Genomic DNA, 22,247 nt, shown 5'->3' with positions numbered 1-22,247 from the left:
TGTTTAAGAATAGGGTGGATGATCTACTTGAGGATATGGTTTAATGGGGATTAGGGATGGTTGGACTGGATGATCTCTAAGGTCTTTTCCAACCTAGAAATCTATGAATCTATGAATCTAATAACATGTCTCCAGCAAGGGGGGTCAATACTTTTTGCCATGGAATACAGAATACTAGAGGCTCTGTTCATCCTAAATTACAGTTGGCCAAGTCTTTTTTTCTTTTTAATCAGTTTATTTTGGGATATGACCAGTAAATATGCCTGAAACTTCCTATAGTCATTATGTCTATTTTAATCTAGTTCATCTTCCTTTTTATGCGTATTTTGCAATCGAATTGATAAATGCTGAAATAGTCATTATTAGTGAGGAAGAAGCCAGTGCATTTTAAAAATAACAAAGAAAAAGTCAGGTATTCTGTTATGTTTGGTTTGTTGCAGTAGCTGAACAATATGTACTGTGGTTTAAGTGCATTTTTAAAAATCCTTAAAGGAAAGGGGGAAGCAGGTTTCAGTCAGGAATGTTCTTATTTGACTCTTGAGACCTTAACCAAACACATCAGTGATAATGAACCTTTATCTTTCATGATAGCCTCTGTAGCTCTATCTATAAACTCTTCTAAGTACCTGGCTTTCTCTTAATTGTTTTAGCTTTTGTACACTTAAGTAGGACAGATCCTTGGGGAAAAAACAAAAGTGAAATTAATAACTTAAACCTCTGCAAGCTACCTACTGCTCTGAGAATCATGATGTTTTGAGAAGCCATCAGGATTCCAAGTGATTTTAAATGCATCTCTTATCAATCTGGCTTGGATCTCCTTGTTTTCTTGTAAACCTAATTGAAATTGTTTAATTTGCCAGGTGTTCCCTGAGATATTTTCATTCCATCTTCCTGAATGTCATTCTGCTTGTACCACTTAGCAAGTTAGTTTTCAAACAGTGTCTCTGCCATGCACATTTATCCAGATAACAAATGTTTAAAATCTATGATTTGACCCCTTCATCTTCTTATAGTTTATTTTTAATGCATTCCTTTTCCCAGCATGCAGGAAACAATTCACCTAGGCACAAATGCAAGTTCATGAGAGCAGGAGTGGTTTCATCATAAATCCCCCAAAAGTCTATTTTTGTCTTTCTTTAAGGGTGCAGGACAACGTAGTACGCTCTGGTAAGACGATTACTTTGAAGAGTCTTGGCCTGGTTAGGCACTTACATGTGAGCTCTTCAGGGAGAATACTACTCCAGAAGTTATTTTTCCGTCAGTGTTCCCACGACATAGTGTCAGGAGAGCTATCATCTTTTTCAGCCTGCCTGTGACTTTTAAGGGGTCTGTGGATTGCTTCTGGATGGCCCGAGAAAGTAACCTCGCTTCCAAGGTGTGCGATGCGTGGTATCCATACTCCCTCCTCACAGACTGAGGGCTATTAACCACAGCGAGCTAGACGGAAATTCCTAACGTCTGGGTTGGCTGAGGGATGTGCTGGTGGCAAACTGGAGCAGGCCGGCGCTCCCTGGTCCGCTCTGGTGGTCAGCCTGGCAGGTGAAGATGCGTCTGCTGCCCGGGTGCTTCTGCCATGCCGCGTGCTGCTGTGCGGCGCCCGGTAAGGGGCGACCCGTGCGGGTTTGAGCCCCTCGGCTGTTCCCTGCATGGCCGCGCACACGGAGCCTCCCTCCAGCATGGGACACGAGCGGTTTCCCTCCGGGCTCCCGCCGCCGCCTGCTCGCTCGGGCATCGTCCGACTTCGGGCCCGCAGCCTCTCGGTCCGTCACACCAACAGCGCTCCAGCACCCCGCTGCTTCCCGGCTGCAGGAGCCCATTCCCGCGCCAGCCGAAACACGCCTTTGAGGGCGGTGTCAGACGGGGGGTGCTGGCGCCCCGTTCCCGCTGCTGCCCCACGCGGTAACGGCGCTTTTCCACACCCTACACAGCGCCGGCCGCCCACGGGTCACTACCACCGTCCGCGCCCTCCCGGCAGCGCTAAACACCGCTCCACCCTCCCTGCCCGGCCGGGGCCGGGGCCGGGGCCCTACCCGCTCCGCCTCCTCTCCGCCCCCCGGCCGCGGCGGCGCCGCGCTTCCGGGCGGCGGCGCTTCCGGTGCCGACTGAGGCGATGGCGGCGGGCGGCGGCGACGCGCGAACGGCCGACGTGGAGGAGGACGCCTCGCAGCTCGTCTTCCCCAAAGGTGCGCGCCGCGGGGCGGCCGCCCGAGCGGGGGCGGCCGAGGGGGCCGCGGGCGGCGGGCCGGGCGGTGGTTGAGGGCTGGCGGCGGCCGCCGAGGGACCGACCGACCGACCCTACGCGACGCCGGCGTCGCCGAGCGGGTCCTTGGACCGGAGCGCCGCTCCGCCGCCGGGCTGCCCCACCGGTCACGGATACGCCAGATAGAGAGCCCCGAGTGATAGAAATCGGGGATAATACCTCATTTCCGTGTTTGTAAGGACTCCGCGATTGCTGAGATATGGCTGTTCTTATGTGGACCGCTACGTGTGTGTACAGGAATAAAAAAAAATTATTTTTAATATCAGGTTGCAGTGAAAAGATTCTTTTGTTTACTGTAACCACTACTTTTCTACTGATGTTTCTTGACACTAGAATAGTGCTGTATTTTAGGAACCCAGCAGTCCATAGCCTGGGTTGTAACTAGGGATGCTGACAGTCTGTATGTTTTTTTTTCTGAAAACTATTCAGTATAAATTCCAGAGCTCGATTTATGCCGCAGAGCAGCCCCAGAAGAGGAGAAAACAAAAAAGAAAAAAAAAAAAACAACAAAAAGGATGCTGTGCTGCGTTTTTGAGTTATGAACAAAAGCATAGTCCTGAAAGACTGTTTTTTGAATGTTTTTACACAAAAAAACTAGCCCAAGTTACTTCACTGCTCCGTGCAAAATAACAGGCTGCCTGTCCATTCTAGCACTGCGCTGTGTCCGACGGCTTTTATAAAACAGTGCTGAAGCGCAGCCCGGGATGCAGCCTCTGAACCTGCTGCTTTGAACAGCTCGTACTGCTGATGTTGAAAGACTTTCTTGTTATTGGAATACATACAGTGATGATGAACTAAAACAAAGAGCATTGGCTAAGAAAGGGGACAAAAATCTGTTAAGATTGTTTAAAACTTTTTTCTGATACTAAAATTTCAGTAGCTCAAGTAACCTTTCGAGTAAATTTTTTTTAAATATAAACTTTTAATGTAAACTTTTTCATCCATGCTTCACGTTTTTTTTATGGTGGTGTTCACTCATTCAAATGCAGAATTTGAAACTGCGGAAACTCTTCTAAATTCAGAAGTACATATGCTTCTTGAGCATCGTAAGCAACAGAATGAGAGTGCAGAAGATGAGCAGGAGCTTTCAGAAGTCTTCATGAAAACCTTGAACTACACAGCGCGCTTCAGCCGCTTCAAAAACCGCGAAACCATTGCCAGTGTCCGTAGGTGAGTGGAAAAATCAGGGTATAAGACTGTACTGGAGAATTTGGCATATAATACTGATTTTGTTTTATGAAAGTACAGTTTAGTGGTGTTTCCTCATTTGTACTATAATGCTGAATCTTGTCTTTATGAAGAGGCAACAAATTTGATGATAGTTCTTCATGGAGGGTTGTACTTTGTCTAGGTCAAGCCTTCCGAAGTGCTTTGTTTCCAGTATTGAAATGGCAGCTATTGCATTAAATGGGAGGATTTTCTAGACTTTGTAGAGTAATTCAGGGGAAGTCGAGTTAACACGTGACTTTTTTTTCTCTATGCCATTATATAATGAGTCTTTCCTCCTGAAAAAATATTGACTTCAGTGCCAAAGCAGAGTGAAAAAAGATACCTATTTGGTTTCATTTACGCCCTTTTATGTTTCTGTCTTACTTGTAATTTCATCAAGTTGTTGTCTTTCCTTAACAGTTTGCTGCTCCAGAAAAAGCTCCATAAATTCGAATTGGCATGTTTGGCTAACTTGTGTCCTGAGACAGCTGAGGAAGCGAAAGCTTTGATTCCTAGGTGAGTATTACACGTGGTAAAAAGACTGCTGTATACTTTCCTGTGGTCTAAAGCCAGCGATGGACAGATGCCCTCTCTTCAGTCCAGACCTTTGGTCTTGGTCTTTCTTCACCTACTCGTTGATCTGACAGTGAGGCACTATTTGTAAAGCATCACTAATGCGCTTCTGACAACATTTACTGGAGTTTAAATTAGGGTTCTTAGCCCACCCAGCTGTGTTTGTGGTTTTTGGGTCGTATTTTTCTATTGTGGTAACTGACATTGCTCCTATGAACTGTTCTGCGGATGGTGTGTGGGGGAGCAGTAACTTCTTCGTGTCTTGATTTGTTACCTCATGGCCTGAGATGGAGGAGGGAATGAAACATTCACCTGAATTAGCTTCTTATATGCTAAGATTTCATAACAAGACTGGGCCGGCTTATCAGCATGACGCTACATGGACTTCATTTAGACTATTAAGAGGCTATTCATGGACTATTTAAGAGGCACCTGCCTTGCCTTTTTAATAAAACGTTTTGAAATTACTCAGCAGAAAGTTCTGGGAAAGATGGAGGTTTGTCATTTAAAGAGGAAGCACTGCATAGGGATTAGAGTGGTATTTGAACAGGAATGTTTTAGATGGTTTCTGGTGGTACTGTACAGGTGGGTAATGATGGTGTTGAGACTGACAGGAGAGAATTAGGGCTGTCTGAAATGAATCCAGGGGATAGATAATTTCTAAAACCTTTAATGTAACATTTTTCTTATCTTGCAGCCTGGAGGGCCGATTTGAAGATGAGGAATTACAGCAGATTCTTGACGACATTCAGACTAAACGCAGCTTCCAGTATTAAGGTTAACCCCCAACCCCTTTGTATGAACAGAAAGACCTGGGAATGTTGTTTCTCAGCCCTCTGGACCAATCCAGCTCCCGACTGAGTAAGGGGAGTTGTGGATACAGGGTACTCCAGTGCTGTGTTGTCTGCAGGTGTGTTCAGACTGGGGATCAGTGTGGTCTTTTTGGTTTGTTCCACATGTATATTGGTAAGGATGCCTGTATTGTGAAAGCCGAAGAACCTGAAAAGCCTTTTCCCAGTGGCTCAAGTATCAGTTTCTTCCAAATCCCTCTCCCCAGTTTGGGAATTTTCAACATGTTTCTGTTTTTTTAGCAGAAATGTAGGTGCGACTTTTGTTTTGTGAACTTCTAAAAGAGATGGAGAAACTTATTCTTGACTCTCAGAAGGTTTAGTGATGGGCAGCATCATTTTCTGTGGTCGTTTTGTTTGTGTTTTTTTGCTGTTTGATCAGGACAGTGGATATTTACAGCTTCAATAATTTTCTATCATTGTTTAGTGTAAATTAAAATATATTTCTAATTAAGGCTGTGTGTTTTATAAACATTAGGTGCATATTATGATTTTATTAATGAGGACCTTTTTGATAAGTAGATCCTGTGATTATTAACCTGTGTTGGACATCAGGGGACTCCCAAGTGTGTAATAATGCAAGTACAATTCAGGACAGGTCAGAGAGAACGGCTTTATTAACTATCATCATAGTGAGAGAACATTTAGGCAGCATCTCCCTCTGTGTTGGGAAAGAAAAAGGTGAGGAAAACCAATCATTTTGATGATAACAAAGCCAGACATCCTCCTGGGAGGGATGAAGTCCTTAATTAACTTGCTAACTGCCACAATTCTAAGAAGGAATCAAGCAGTAAATAACGTGACACTACAGAGAGATGGCTCTTGGTGGAGCCTAAGGAAGTGGCACACCCAGTATTATCTTAGCTCAGGAGCCGGGAATTGGCAACAATCACAGATCATTAGCTTTTAGTTCAAAGGAATGTTCTTTTAGTTAGGATAAACTTCTGAGCCAGCCCTCTCGAATTTTAAATATTAATAATTTCACCACCACGCCTGGAAGAAGGAAGATTTTTGCATGAAAGAACAGCTGGGACAAAGAGGATGACAAGTAATAAGTTAAGGCTCTGCTTGTGCTGATGTACAGTTTCACTGATGTTGCAAAAGGGAGAGAAATACGGAATTATTTCAGCTCTTACTGGAAACTTCGTGTTGCTGCTATGCTGAAAGGCCAAGCTGGTTTATGACAGCTGGTTGGGCTATCTGAACTGAAGCACGTTACCTCAAACAGCATTTATTTCTGAGCTTTAGTGGCGTCACAGCTCCTGCAGGCCAGTAAACCAGACATGCCTTTCTAATTAACCACAGTAACTTTAACTGGATCACAGTAATTACAACTAAAGAACAAAGATAAAAGCAAGGTGGCACGGTGAATATTTTGTAAAGCTCAGTGGCCACTTTCGATAGGGGCTGCTTTAGGGCAGCTGCTCCCACTGTAACTGAGAGTTGGCCCTGTGAAATGTTTGTTCAAGCAGCTTTAAGACATTTTCATATTTTAAATACACAGGCTGTCATATCTTAATGAGAACTCATTTTTAGTGAAAAAAAAAACAAACACTCTAGACCTCTTCACCTACACTTCTGGGTAACAGGACATCATAATTGTAACTGGGAGCTTGTCGATTAAGCTAACATGACGCCCAAGGTGGAGCATAGCAGACAGCAATCTGAAAGTTATCTCAGGAGATTTGCACCATCCTCCACAAACAGATAATTAGGAGCCTGGAGATTAGCTGTTCTTGATTGTTGCGTTTGCAAACCTGGTGATCAGGACAGGGAAGAGGGAGGGGAGGTGTCCAAGGGAACTGCAGGAGGTGCGACGCCGTCGTTTGGCGAACGTGTGGAGTCACACGAAGCAGTACAGCAATGCAGAGCTACGCAAGGCTCGCGGGTTGCGTTCCAGTCATCCTTTTCCCCCGGAGAAACCGCGAGCGGGATGCCGGGCGCGACACTCCGCAAGGAATCACCGGCGGGACCCGCAGCCCGTCCCCTCCGCTGCCGCGCGCATGCGCGCACCTCTTCGCGCCGCCGCCTGCGGGGGGCGCGTGCCCCGCCCCCGCGCGCCTGCGCGCTGGCCGCGGTCTCCCGCCTCTCGCGTGACGTAGGGCGCGTGCGCCGCCCGGCCGCTGGTGGGGGGAAGGAAGATGGCGGCCGGCCGCGGCGGGGGTTCGTGAGGCGGCGGTTTCCGGGGCAGGAGGGACGAGGCCAGCGGCGAGAAAGACGGAGTGCGGAGTCGGGGTTACGAGGGACCGGCTGGACGGTGAGTGCGGCGCGGTTCTGGGCCGCTGGCGGGGTGGGCGCAGGGGTGAGCAGCCTGGGAAGTGCGGCTGCCTCCGCCATTTTTAGGCCGCGGCCCAGAGGCGGTGTGGGCAGGGTCGGGAAGGCCCGGCTCTGGTGCGGCCTGCGGACGGCGAGGGGTGAATGCAGCGGTGAGGGGCCGCAGGGCTGCCTGGGCTGGGCGCCCTCGGGAACGCGGGGCCCGGGCCTTGTCCGTGGGATGAGCCGAGTGCGGGGCCCAGCTCCGCGGCGCTGGGCCCGCGGGGTGGGGTGTGCTGTAGGGCTGAAGTAGCGCTGAAAGCGGGGGCCGAGAGCAGGCGAGTGGTCCCCGTTCCTGCTTGCTGCCTAGGTGTCTGGTGGCGGCCTCCTCGAGTCTCTCAATCTTGTCTTGTTTTAACGATATTATTATTGTCTGCCTTGGCTTTGAGTGGAGATCGGATTGTGACTGCTTGAAGGTACGACTTGGGAAGTCCTGGCCATTCTGGGTGGATAAAACCATGTGTAGCAGGCACTTACTTATTCTAGAAGGGTAGATGGGTTCAATGGCGATATGGTGGCACGTTCCACTCACTGAGACTCACCAGTCTGTGACGATGGCATGGGTAGCAAAACCTAGGCGTCCTGTTAAATTAAAAAAAAAAAATCTTCAGCGCTTTTCTGTTGAAGAGAACTCATTAAACTTCATGCCTTCCTGAAGATAGATGTCGTTTCTCTCGTGCTGACTGTTATCCTCTTTTTTATGAGTAGACAGCTGTATGGTTTCAAATACATTATTTTGAAATATTGATGCCCGTTTGAGCACATTTGTTTGTTTTACAAATGTTGTCATAGGTAAGTAGTTCTGTACTTTACCTCGTTTTGTACCTCACTATATCTTTAAGCACAGTTTGTAAGTAGTATTTGGGAATTTGTTTTTCTAGGTGCACGTTAGTCCCTCATCATCCTTGCAGCAAATATTAATTCTTTTATGCTTCTCTAACTCAAACCGTTCTATCTTTCCTTTAAAAAAGGCAGCACTACATATGTATTTGGCAGAGAGTTTATAGTATGCAAACAATATGCTTTGGGGTCCCCTCTTCCTGGATTCTTTATCAGCCAAATTGACTTTTACTTCTCAACAGTTTGCTGCAATATTCTGCTATCATCTTTAATAGAAGAATAAAACATATCTCAAAATCCGGTTCTTAACATCTTGTTCAGTTGCGCTGTTGTGTTTCTAATGGGAAGATCTGAATATGTAGTTAAAAGAATTCTCATTTAAACATTCTTAGCATGATAAGAAAATCTGGTGTGTCTTTAATTGCTTTGCTGTTGGCGTTTTTTGAGTTGCCTAACTACTCTACAGTTTAGAAGGTAAGCTTTACACAACCTTCCTGCATTTGACTGTTTCAGAAGTGGATGGAACTATCAGATTATATTAAAAGCATCAATTGAGAAATAAATATTGCAAGATAGAGTAAAAAAACAAATCTTTGAGCTGCAGAGAATGTTTGGTGCTAGTAACTAGTGTATGTTTAATTTAATACTCCACTCCTAGAGCTGCTAAAACCTTTTGAACAGTCAAAGTCTCTCCCTGTTACCTGAGGTGTTGGTCCTCTATTGAATCCTTGCAGCAGTAAACAGTAGACTGCTTGGACTGTTGGAATTGAAAATTTCTCATCAGTTTTGATTCCTGTTACCAGCAGATGTTAGCACAGGAAGTAATAGCATAGCGATCCTAAATTTTGCTGGAGATAGAGGTACTAGAAATGCCACCTTTTGCTGCAGCGAAGAGAGGCCTTGGTCTGACGAGGCAATTAGATCTTCTGGTTTATTCCCATCTGTAGCAGATCTCTTAGTCTTCTGACTCACCTAAAAAAAAAAAAATTGTGGAGAATGCTTTCGATTGAGTAGGAATATGAAAGGAATACAGTTTAACTTTTTACTGAGATGATTCCGTGCAAAATGCTTCACTTGTTGCATGTGGTAGCCACACGGTTGGTATCTAGGGAATTTCCATAGTTGGTTCACTGACGCTGGAAATGAAAATCATTTTAGCCTTGCCCAGATGTTAGAAAACTATTCATGTCTTTGTGCAGAGAAGTTGTAAAAAGCCAAAAACTTTAACCGTAGCGTGTTTGTGAATTTTACAAAATTTGTTCTTTATTTGCCCTACTTTCATTCCTGATATTGTATCATTTTGTTACCAAAAGTTTTATACAAAGTAAAAAACACAGATATGCAAGTTTGGTTGGTACAGTTAATGAAGAAATGTCACTGATAAGTAAACCTCAGTTAAACTGAATATTGTTAGAGCTTAATGGTGGGGAGGAGATATGGTAAAAATCATCTTTCAGAAGATGAAAACCTTAAAGTAATCTTAGTTTTCTTCTTTTACTATAGAGAATCTCTGAAAGTAAGAGAAGAGAAGTAGACTTTTTGATAGCTAAATAGTTCTGTTATTTGAATTCTGTTGTTATTCATTTCACTTCAGTTTAGAGCATCCATAATCCGATATTTTTAAAATGGTGCTGAACTTAGCAGCAATCTATTCTTGCTCACTAGTATTAAGAAAAACTACTCAGCATTTAATAGAATGTCATTTCTGGTTCAACCAGCTCTCCGCATTCAGGCTGGGTGTACCAATGATTCTCTTGTGAAACTTGAAATGTGATATGAAGTATGTATTTGCCAGGAAAGAAAGCTAGTTTCTCTTCTGTTGTGCAGTTTTCCTTTTGATAAAACTTTTAGTATAAAACAGTGCATGCATGGTGATGAGAAGTACTGGTTAAAATTGTTCCTCGGTTTGTGGTAACGTAGATTATGACAAGTTTATGGTGGAAGAGGTGAGGCCTGAATATGTTGTAGCATAGTAGAAGTCTGTTTTTGTGGAGGTTGTAATTAGAAAAGTGGGTAAGTGTTCCAGCCCTTCCTTGTTTGCTTATTTAAAAAAGGTTTTATTTCAAGCTTCTTTGCCTTGTCTAAAGGGAACTTGATTTAAAGAAGAAAACCAAAACCAGACAAGAAATCAACCCAGAAAGAAACATGCAAACTGTAGTACTTTTTAATGGCTTAAGCACAAATCAGAAAATAGGAGTTTAAATCTACTGCTGTCTTGATACTTTCCCTTGAGCCATTATACTTTTTCATACAGTTCCTTCTTACTTGCTTAGAGTGATCACAGTTCTGATTTGTAAGGCATTCTCTGAATATGAAGGGATACTCAAGACCAAATTATTTTATGTTTTGAAGCTGAGTGAACTGGTATTTTTCCAGGTTTACCTCTGATAATGCTACTCTGCACCAAATTATAAAATGGAAGATTCTGTGTAGCACGAATGGCTGTGATAAACAAATCCCAGTTTGTCTAGGAAGTGATGTACCTGCTTTTCACTTGAGGGGAAAAAAAAAACAAACAAACAAATCCCTGTTTGTAAAGATACCTTGTTGAACAGGAAGAGTAAGTACCAACTTCCATAATATGGGATAATTTCTAATGCTGAAAATCTAGGTAAATATACTTTAAGGATTGAAAAATGTATCAAGTGTAATAATAATGAACTGTACTGAGTAAGTTGCAGTGAAGTCTTACCAGGAATTGGAGGTTCTGTTCTAAGCAGTTTTACAAGCTGTTGTTTTTATCACAATTTCGCAGGTGTAGGAAAACAGTCTTGAAGAAAGACTTGCTCTACAGTATTAAACTTTGTTGTTGACAAACCCAGATAAAACTCGTGTTGTACATAAGTGTTTCAAACAAATACATGGAAGTGTTCTTACATGTATATAGAATATAAAAAGTATAAGCAATTTTTCATGTTCTTCAGACACAAATGAAAATGTCTCTTCCATTCTGGGCACGTATGTACTGCAACAAGTAACCCTGTACACTTTTTGTATCAAAAACAGAGTTAGAAGTTTGCATTCAATTTACTTTTTCATTTAAATAGGATTTTTTTCCCGTACATTGTTATTAAATCTGAACACTTCTCATTTTCTATTTACTTTTAATTGGTGAGTTAATTTTGATATGAAGAACAGGAACATGCTTGTCATGAGCTCATTGCTGTTGTTTAATTAGTCTTCACTGTAATGAAATGTGCTGGTTCAAAAAAATAAGTTCTATTAACTTTTTAAGCTTTGAAGATATTATCAGTGGAGTTGTGAATTTGATGTAACCTAGAATTTTTAGTTCTTTTAAATAATTAAAATCATAATACTCTGCTGCCTGTCTTCTCTTGGTACCAGAGTTCCTACAATGGTGCAGGCAGCTGTACAGGGGGACCCTTTCTGTGAGCAGAAGTACCATGTTTGTTTATTTGTAATCTGGCTTGATTTTCTGTTTTGACCTGTGTCTTAGAAACACTAGTTCTGGAACCAGCGATGTGGTGGGGAAGGAGGAGGTGATGGGAATTATCTGTCTCTGCCACAGCTTTGACTTAGCTGCATTGAGTGACTGTAACCACGTGTTGAGAGGCAATATGCTCTGTTCTTAGTTACTATGGCAGTAATTTTTATAAAAATACATGCCTAAATGTTTAAGATCATGTCTGTTTAGTACCAAAATTTAATTTAAGGCAGTTGGTTGCGAAGCTTGAATTCAACTTACTCTTTTTCACTTACCTAAAACTTTACCCAAAAGTAAGTACCCCTGAGTTGAACAGTGTGGCAGGATAGGCCAAAAGCAGTTTTGCAACTGACAGTATCAGTTCTGTATATTAGTGTCTCACACACCTCAGGATAAGCACAGACATACTGGAAATAATCCATTTTTCTTGGGTTTAAACATTTGAGGGTTCCTTTAAATCATTTTCCCAAATCTAAAAAACAACATGATACAAAATAATATATTAACGCGTCCCTGTTTTTAAAGGGAGTCTGTAGTATTTTATGGATTTGGTGCAGTTTTCATGTTCATTACGAAGTTTTGGCAACACAGTGATTTGTATTTTACCATGGATGTATGAGTATTCATCTGCAAACTTGAGTCTGGCAGGAGCTACACTTGGAGTTGGGTAAGTAGTGCCACAGCTCCAGCTGATGTAAAGTGCCTACTTACAGCCTGAGGACTGCGTAATGGTGCAGCTCTACCCTGTCCATTGCACGTTTGCAGTCATCTAAACTGACATTACAGCTTGAAGTGGTAACTTCTCTTGCTTCTTGTCATTTATTTTTAATCCTATGTCAGTAGAGCAATTCCTGGACTCCATAGTAAGTTGGCTGAGAAGTTGCTCTGGGTTTTGACTAACGTTAGCAAAAAGTGTGTATCAACACAGAGCAGTTTCTTAGGTGGATGGCCACTGTGGTCACCAGGTGTTCATGTTGGCTCAAAGGAGGGGTAGTGTAGGACAGGAACACACAATTTGGGTCAAGGAAGGACTGTGGGTTTTATGTCAGCAGTTTTAGGTTGGGTTCAGGTCATTATGGAACTTGATCTCAGCAGCCCTTTGGACTCTTCCTAGAATGCTGAAGTTCTCTCAGTAGCTATCGCTGCAGTTAAATTCCTACCATTTTCCTCCTTCCCTCAACCCCAGTAAAAATCACCAGTTAATTTTGAAAATGCCTTTTTTCCTATTGGAGCATGTTTGTAAACAAACCATTACATGTCTTTGCAGAGGCTAGTGAAATTTTATGATTATATCACAATAAAAATTAAGAGTGCCCCAATTTGCAAGTAGGAGGACTGCAGATTGAGTAAGTGTTAATATAGTGTGTTCATTCTGTGATCTTTGCATTCGTTCCTAAATTACAGAGTTTGGCGTTAAATTCATAATTGAGTCAGTCTTGCAGTCTTTTTCTGCTGGTGGATGCAAATATTTTGGTCTCCTCTGCAAATTTAAGCCTAAGAAATAAACAAACTATCTATTTCTAATAATATCTTTTGTAGACTCTTGACTAATGTAATAAACCACAGCTGCCAAGCTTTCTGCACGGTAAGATGAAAATGCTAAACTAGAACTGTTGACTGAAGTACTGCTTTTTGCCAGGGAAGCTTGCTGATACGAAGTAGGGAAAAAATGACAAGGGACTTTGGAGGACTTAGTTTTCAAAACTGAAGCTCTCTGGTGACATGTGCTTCTGCTGAATTGTCATTCCCATGGGAAGCCTGGCTGTTCCTGTAATTGGGGAAAATCTTATACTGAACCCTTGCTCTTCGAAAGGCTTTGTGCAGGATTGATGTATGTGAACTTGAATTTCCTTTGCTGAAAAATGTATTGACAGAGAAGATGAGCACATGCTTTATTAAACAATATTAAATGGTAAACATGAAGACTGTTTACTAAAGAAGCTTAATGTGGTTGTTGAGCAGTGTATGTGTATCTTCATAATCATACAGGCATTTGCATGGCTCGTAGATTCATGATGAAATACCAGAAAACTTACATTCCTGGAAGAGCTGACTGTGATTCCAGTTAAAAGCAAGTATATTTCTAATTTGTTTTCAGTTCTGTAAGCAAGTGATATGTAGACATCAGCCATTGATTGAGAAAGTGTTCTAGTATTGGAAGCTCTTTTATATAGAAGAATCTCTACATTGACTATGTTTTAAAATAAAAAAAAAATGTTTCTGACAAAACTTCTAGAACTGCTGGAGTGATACAGTGTAGATTTTAAACACTGAGAGCTTAAAATTACAATAGTTATCACAGTTTGTTTTTCCTGTTGTAAGATCGTTCCTCACTGAATTAAAGTTTCTAGCCTAACCAGTAGCAAACAAGGATTATACATTGATCTTCCACACCAAACTGTGACAAGAGAGTAGTTTACATATACAGTAGACTTTTAAATCTTAACTGGAACAGATATTGAGAAGCTATGCTTTTGAATTCTGTCCTTATCCACATTAATGATCTACAGTCAGAACTTATTTGATCAAGGTAATTTAGAAGTGCTGTTTTCTTTCACTGTTTCCATAATTTCAGGGATGTTTGGTTGATGGGGTTTGTTAGGGTTTTTTTTAAGCTTCTCTGATTCACCAGTACATAAATAATGGGAAGCATTGTTAATGTAAATATGGTTTGAATTTCTCTAGCAGGGTCCATAAGGCTTGTTTAGTAGCATTATGTGATTTGATAAAGTTTGAATTGTTCTCTCCAATTCCACTCCTTTTTCTTAAGGGTGTCTCTATATTAGCTATGTATGGGCATAGCAGCTGTAGGTATTAATTCTCATCTTTTGCTATAAACATAGCTGCTGATTTAACTTCTTGAAAACCTCGAGTTTTGGTTTGGGAGGAAAACAGACAAATCTGTCTTGGATAAATCTTTCTGTGTGCATCTGCTACATCTTTTTATCAAAAGAGAATCAAAAGCCCTTGAGGAAAAAATATCTCTTAGGAAAACACTATGGGGTAGTATGTTATAGGGCATCTATTCTGCAGTGTGGCTGTAAAAGTGTTCAGTATCTTCTTTTCTTATACTGAATACATGAAGTATGTAAATAACCTTGACGTGTCTGGAAGATGGAGGCTCTATTGCACAAAGCCTCCGCTTCTGGATGCGAGTTAGCCAGGGTGTAGATATGGGTGGTGAATGGCTTTTACATTAAATACGCAGTTAAATAAGAAGTTCTTTTGTCTTGAAGTGTTCTGCTGAAAAATCTCTTTTTGGAGAGAGAAGTAGAAAAAGAATCTTTTGAAATACAATTTATAACTACTGAAAAACTTTGCTTTTAGTTGTGGAGTTGTTCTACCTTCTTACACTGCTCACTTACTGTATAAAGTCACACTTTTTCACATGATCACACTTGATAGCACAATTTCCCTTCCTCCTGCTGCCCCTTCTCATCTTCAGTTTCTTAGTTATGGAAACTTAAGACACTATTCTACCTATGTTTGGCCCAGAAACTGGTATGGTAAGCCGCATTGCTTTGTCAGAAGACTGACTCAGGTATCACTAAGGAAAAAAAAAAAGAGCATTTGTAGAGATTTTCTTAATTTTTCTCTTTTGATGCTTTCAACATTTGCTTTTACGTAAAAGTTGCAAGAATTCTGGATATGTTTGTCAAGCATTCGATAGATAAAGGTTATGAAAGATGAATCTTTATAACAAGTTACAACTCTTACTAATTCCCAAGTCTTCCTAAAAAGACTTTGATATCTTCTTGTTAGCATTGAATTTACAACTCTTACGGACTTAGATACTGAACTTTGTTTAGTATATTAAAATGTATGTTTCTGTTCCGTAGTGTGAAGAGAATCAAACTGTTAGATTACATGGATTTCATTCTCTTTATCATCAGAATCTCAGTAGATTGTTTCTGAAACAAAGACGCCGGTTGCTGTGTTTCTCCTCTTAAGTTTTATCCTGAAAACTGCTATACTACTTTTCCTTTCTACTGATCATAAAGTTCTCTGAAGACTTTTTTGTAGGATTTCTTGCCACTGTTTTTTTTTCTTTCCACCATGCTCTGCCGTTTGTATGTTTTATACAAATTGAGTTTGTATATACAAATGTTTTATACAAAATGAGGCTTGAGTCTTCAAAGGAATTATCTCGTGCCAGGAGCCATGTATGGACAAATGAAAGCAAAATGGCCACATTTCTTCTGTGGAGTACCTAATAAATAATGTGTCTCCATAGTCCAGTAAAGTTCTGGTTCAATCATAAGCAAGCTGAGTAGGAAAGATGATGATAATCTGGTGATTTGGAGTTTATGTACCTAAATAGTAGCACTTGAGTCAAGAGAGACCTATGTACCCCTGAGGAATGGGTCAGCAGAAACCATCTGCAGGTTGGCAAGGAGATGTGCAGAGTTCTCCATGTGCGGGCATACCCTCCTGGATTTGTACGAGCTGCGAAGTCACTGGCTGAATAGCAGTCTCACTGAAGAGGACCTGAGAGTTGCAGTGAATGCCAAGTTGAATATGAACCAACAATATGGTCTCCTTATAAATAAGATGAACTGCATATTGGGTGAAACTAGGAGTACCCCAAGCAGATTCAGGTGCAATTTTTTTTTACCACTAAGATTAGTGTTAGTTCATGAGGTCCTGATATAATAACCAGCTGTAGAATGATATCTTGACATTTAGTATTAGCAAGCATGAGAGGCCTTTTTTGCTTTTAAACTGCTTTTCCTTTGTTGTATTTGTCATCCTATGTTATGTGTTTTGTTTCTGACAAAACGACAGCTCCAAGTAAGGCAGCCTCAGTCATTGGTTCAGCAGGAAAACCAATCTGATGTGTTTCAGTCAGTTAAGATGAATTGCTATTATCATAGTGACTCATAGCAGCAAAAAATAGTCTGAGTTGGTTATAAACTAAATGCAGGTCTTGACAAACGCTAAGGAGGTGTCAAGATGAAGGAATATACTGGTAATTTAGAGGGAGGAAGAATATTGTTTATTATTAAAAAATTATTAACGTATTGCAAGTAAATTTTAACTTAAAGCAAAACTATTGAAATCATGACAGCAGACCAAATCCTGTGCGTCTTCTAACTGAGGTTTAGTTGCTGTGTGCCAAACATCCTCTTAGTGCAACTGGTTGTTTCCGTGTTTGTTTTGAAGTACACTTCAACTTGCTGTACAAGTTGCTTTTGTGAGGTGCAGAAGGAGAATCGTTCCAGGCTGTTGTACTTGTGAAAGCAGTTTTCTCTACTGGGCCAAAGTGGTAAAGCAGGACCTGTCTCTTGAGTCCTGTGAACTAAAGTATTTTGACCTTTTTTATAATGTATGTAAGCATGTCTTCTGTAAATATGTCTGCTTTGGAATGAGTCAAGTGTTTAGTTTGAGCATAAAATGAGCAATGTTTGAGATTTGTTTGATTATCAAGTATTTTTTTAGCACTAGAAATCCAAAATTTGAAGGAAGTGTTAACTGTACGTCTAACTTATGTGCAGCTTAAGCAGACTCAGCTGTTGAAGACTGTCCCCCAGGCTCTGTAACCTGAGACTTTCACACTGGCTGTTTGAAGTTTTTTCCCTGATAGCCTGTTCTCCTGTGAAATTTAGGTGTCTTCATTTGTATGTTTTCCCTACTGTTTCAGAGGTTCTTGGACATAGTGTGTTTGTATGTGAAATTTCAGTGATGTGGGGCTTTTGTCAATTAAATATCAGCACTGCTTCTCTTCCTGCAGAGAATAAACTGTTTGAATCAAAAACTGCATCAAAGTAATCGCATTTTAGCAGACCTTCTTCACTGTGCAGTGAAAGATGGTTGTTTTCTTAACAGATTTGTTAGAAGTTTTACATATACTATCCTTTCAAACTCCATATTGTGTGTATATGTGTTTGGGTTGTGTAAAAAAAAATCCAAAGGTTTAAACGTCCTGGTGAAACTGGGCATAATGAAAGTACAGAAGTGAAGTTAAAAGGGCAAAAAAATACTTCTGCATTTTTAGATCCTTGGTCGTGCCAGCGTAGTAGATTCAGGGCTGTGTATGAAACAAAAAACTTCGAGGTGTCTCCAAACAAGAGGTCATTGAATCTTTGGGGCAAAGTAGTTTATTTTACTTAGCCAATGATTAATTTAAGTATCTGTTTCTATGTTTTTGATGAAGACGGAGATTTTTTTTTTTCCATTGTCTGTTGAAATAGAATGACTGTAGTGGGGAAAGCTGCCAAACCCTTTTCTGCCCGCTTTGCATTGTCAGAATTTAAAACCCATTTCTAGGAAAGTTTTATTCACAAATAGAATACAATAGAGAATGGATGCTAATGTGTATTGGGAATACAGCAGTATAGCCTTGTGGAAATCTGCTTGCTGCAAAAAGCAGTAATATTGCTTAATAGCAGTCTTGCATAATATAGGTTAGTGTTTTTGTCTTGAGCTTTGTGATTTGGTGTGTTATGGACCTCTGGCACCTGTGGATAATTTAGGAGTCTATTCTCAGATTGTAAGAATACTCTTATTTTTCTGAGATCTAAACTTACTATACTTATGTCTTCATGTCTCTAGAAAATGTTTGGTGCTCTGCATCTAAAAATGCAGACAACTACATGCTATTGCCATGCCTTATGTAATTCAAAAATGGGAATAAGGTTTTTAAATGTTCAAAGGACGAGAACCTTATCCAATTTTTTTCTGTTATAAATTGTTGGGCTTTTTGTCTGCTTTTGACAAAAGTCATTTCACAACCACAGGGCTAAGTTGGGCAACTTCGCATTTCCTTGTTGCACTGCGTTGACGGATGCAAACTTTCCTTGTCACTGGGGTATATGCTGTTTTTACAAAAGGTGGCGTTCTGTTAACTCAGTTCAATGTCAAGACAGGTCCCAGCATGGCTTTGAAGATGAGAATGTGCGGGTTTTTATCTGGTTTTGTATTTCTGCTGAATACAGCCATTATCTGTCATAGCTAGTGGGAAAGATATAATCTAGTTATAGAACTGTATATCAATAAAGATCCAAGCATTCTTTCTGGACTAAATTTGTTTAGATGTAGTACTTTTTCTTTAATGAAGCAACTTTAATCTGTCCAAAATCTATGATCTGAAAAAAGGACTGTTTAAAAAAAAAAGTACTTGTGAGAGATTACTGAGTGCCTCACACATATGTACAATTTTCATACCTCAAGTGATCTTGTTTTGTAAATCTGGTTAAATGTTTTTCCAATACAAAGGGAAATGGAAACACAAAGCAATTCAGGGAATTGGTCCAATTAGTATATTCTTCACTATGCTGGCAAATTGACATCATTTTTTCTGCTTTGTAACTTTTCTGTGTTTCCAGTGTGGGATTATCTAGTGAGCTGTGAAGCGAATTTATGATCAATCTTTTCTTCAGAAAAATAATTACATTTGCATAGAGCAGAAGAAAGTCACCTGTGAGTGTTTAATTCATTGGCAGACATGCAAACTAGTTTCAGCAGAATTCAAGTGTACCTTCAGAAGAATGCAGTGGAAACTTGCTGCTGCTAATGCTGGTTTTGCCCTAGTTTTAGTAATGTGAGTTTCAAATATTTGTAGATTATAAGCATACCTGCTTCAGTGAATGAAGTATGGGAGATGCAGAAACACTGATTCAAAACTAAGCTTTTGCTCACATTCATTTCCTGTTTGGAGGAGGAATTGTTTGGGAATACCTAATTTAGATTAAAATAATAGGAAGACCATTTACTTAAGATCACATGGTTTGCACAAATGAAGAACCCTTTTTCTATGTAACCCCTACCTGGTGATTTTCTGCTTTCAAGAAATGCCTGAGTGTCTAGCAGTCTCCGACTTTCAGCTCTTAACCAGGATGGCTGGGTCTGTTCCTGTGTAATAGAGAAATTATGTGTGTACATGCATGTTTATTTCTTTTTTGTTTGCTAAAACATGAAAAAAAATGCTAAACATGGCAAAAATAAAACATTTTATGTTTAGAATGTATGATTCACATCATTCTTTTCACTGGGCAGAGGTACAGTTCCCAGGTGAGGAAAAAGGCTGAATGATGAGGCCAAGAAAGAGCCTTCCTGGAAATAGTGTGAATGTTTCAGGAAGGAGAAACCATGGGGGGATCCACTGCTGGTCTCCATACCAGAGGTGCACATTCTTCCAAAGGACAAAAGAAAGGAGAATTTTTTTTGAACTTGATAACTCCACAAAAAAGGGAAAGGAATAACATTAAATTGTATTTGGTCTGATTTTTTTCTTTCAGAACGGGTGTGTTTATTCAGATGTGCTTACACATTTCTTAATATACAAATTAAAAAATGCAGAGGAACATTTTTTCAGAGATTACAATAGTATTTTTGATTTTACAGAAATATTACTTGTTATCTTGTAAAGGTGCTTGCCTAATCAAAGAAAGATGGTGTTTGCTACTGATGTATTGAACAATAGACTTGATATGCCAAATTTTGCCTGTGGTGTTCTCACCTTATACTTCTGCCTCAGAAAGCTGAGGTGATTCTTCTCTAATAGTGTTTTTTTCATGGAATGTCCTGAACCATGTTTTGGACTCCTATGTGCTATTGCAATGCAAATAATTAGTTCTAATTTTCACAGTTTCTGTTACACTGTAAAAGTGCTTGCTTTAAAGCCTTACATGTACTTTGTTTAACTGTCTAATATGCATTTACAGAAGTAGTATACAGGTACACTCAGGAAAGTTTTAGCACCTGTTTTCCTTTGCTGGTTTAGCCATTTCAGGGGAACGTCTTTTAAGCTGCAGCATGTTCTGTTGTAGTGGGCAGCATAGGGTTTGCAAAGTAACTGGCTGCTCGTGCTCCCTAGGAGAATAGCTTTCTGTTCTACCATTTGGAAACATACTTTTCTTTTGACGTATTCAGGTTATTACTCACTGTACTGCACCCAAGTTGCTCTCACTTCAGTGAAAAATAACTATTAAATAGACAAACACTTTTTAGTTACCAGTTACTGCACTTCATTAATGATCATCTTTACTTTTTGAGTAAACCATATACATTTTGTCAAGATTATACATAAAGCAGATGTTTTTACTATTGAACTATTTGTAAGAAGTGACAGATTTAATATAAGCCATGACACTCTTTTCTCCAAGCATTGTGTGATTAAACCAGTGGAGAAGCATGCTTTTGTGTGTTTTAATTTTGAGTAGCCTAATTTGTTTTATTTTGATTTGGTGAGGTTGTGTTTGAATTACTTTGGTTGCATGATTTCAGGCAGCAAAGTCCAAATCTGTCGATTTTCAAAACTTAATGTGAGATTCATTTTCCTATTAAAGAAACAGCCGTACCCAAAGAAGATGATAAAATACCAAGATACTATGTGAAATGCTAATGTTATCTTTGTGGCCTTATTTGAGTACCTGAACGAAGTGGTAACCGTTTTCAGTAATGGGCTAATACATTATGTGACTTTTGCTTTTTAAAACAAGGTAAACCACAAATCCATCTATCTAGTGACACCATAGTGTCCTGGATATAAGATCATTCTCAATTTTTTTCATTTTTAACTCTGTTCTACAGCCATGTCCCTCTGATTACTCGATAGCACTATTAGGAATGAATAAAAGACTTGTTCTGTTGCAAGTGTATTTGTTGTCAGTTAAGGAACAATGTTGGATGTCTCAGGCCCCGTCACAACCTTCTTGAGTTCTGTTGTGCAGTTTCTTCTGCCCAAATATCTCTTGATTAATTTATTTTTAATTTCTCTTTTTTAACCTGTGTCTATTTGTCAAGTTTCTCATGTACTTTCTTTGACTGACCTTGCTCCTCACTGTTTTTGCTTCTATGGTTACTCTTACTGTGTTTCTTCTAACTTGTTTTGTTTTGTTTTTTGTCCATCTGGTCCTGTTCCTGCCTTCAGTTTCATGTTGGATGTGCCTTCATTTATTCCCCCATTTGATTGCATTTTCTAGGCTTTTGTTTGTCATCTTAGCTGATGACTTACTAACTTTCAGTGTTTCTGGATGGCTTTATCTTTGCTCAGTGAATTCATAATATGTTCTCTGTATATCCCCAAATACATTTAACTTCCAAATGTGTGAATGCTAGTCAGCTTTGAAAGGGTATTTGTGGGGACAGAAAGTGGGAAACTGATAGTCAGTTCTCTGAGAAGTCACATTTCTGTTGAAAACAATGAGAATGCATGGAAGAATGACATACTAAAATTGCTTTTAACACAATTTGAACTGCAAATTTATAATGAACTAGAAGAGAGTAGCAATTAATTGGTAGCATTACTGTCCAGAAACAATAAGAGCTGACCTATGCTTGATGTTGGAAAAAATCCTGCTGTTGCTTCTAATTCTGTGCATTAGGGAAAAAATTGAGTCTTCTTTTTAAACCCTGTTGATGGACTTTTTTAAAAAAAAAAAAAAAAAAACAAACAAACAACACCACAAAGTTCTGTGCTTTGCTTAAAATAGGAAATTAGATGTTACTACTCTGGATTACACATTGTCCTCTGATATTTGTTTGCGTTTTTCTGCTCACTGTCGCAGTACAGCAGGAGCTTTAGATGCAGATGCACTGAATTCATACATTTTTTTAGTTGATAAAAAAGATCTAAAGGAGAACCTGTTGAGGCTTTGGTTTGTCCCAACAAAAGACAAAGTAGGATGCTGATAACTTAAATGTTACTTGGGAGTATTTGACTGACTGGAGCAGAGGTCTTTGGAAAGAAATGCTCCAGTTTCATCTCATAACTGAATCTGTACCAAAAACTCCCCTCATTTCTAAAGCATCTTTGTTT

General features: G+C 40.1%; 2 protein-coding genes across 2 annotated transcripts in view; both read left to right on the top strand.

The window, feature by feature from the left end:
- Positions 1 to 2,105: 2,105 nt before the first annotated feature.
- Positions 2,106 to 5,318, top strand: POLR2D (RNA polymerase II subunit D). Its single transcript, XM_086618402.1, has 4 exons — positions 2,106 to 2,183; positions 3,250 to 3,430; positions 3,890 to 3,985; positions 4,740 to 5,318. Exons 1-4 carry the CDS (start codon positions 2,111 to 2,113, stop codon positions 4,816 to 4,818), a joined length of 429 nt encoding a protein of 142 aa, XP_086474528.1. The 5' UTR covers positions 2,106 to 2,110; the 3' UTR covers positions 4,819 to 5,318.
- A 1,714-nt stretch (positions 5,319 to 7,032) lies between these two features.
- The window catches only part of WDR33 (WD repeat domain 33), a 70,700-nt gene continuing 55,485 nt past the window's right edge, over positions 7,033 to 22,247 (top strand). The window contains exon 1 of the mRNA XM_086618667.1: positions 7,033 to 7,147. The gene's annotated coding sequence lies outside the window, so the exon portion shown is untranslated. The remainder of the gene's footprint in view (positions 7,148 to 22,247) is intronic.

Source organism: Tauraco erythrolophus, chromosome 11 (assembly GCF_009769465.1).
Source record: "Tauraco erythrolophus isolate bTauEry1 chromosome 11, bTauEry1.pri, whole genome shotgun sequence".
NCBI lineage: Eukaryota > Metazoa > Chordata > Aves > Musophagiformes > Musophagidae > Tauraco > Tauraco erythrolophus.
The sequence above is the reverse complement of the archived record's forward strand: the minus strand, read 5'-3'. Positions and strand labels throughout refer to the sequence as shown.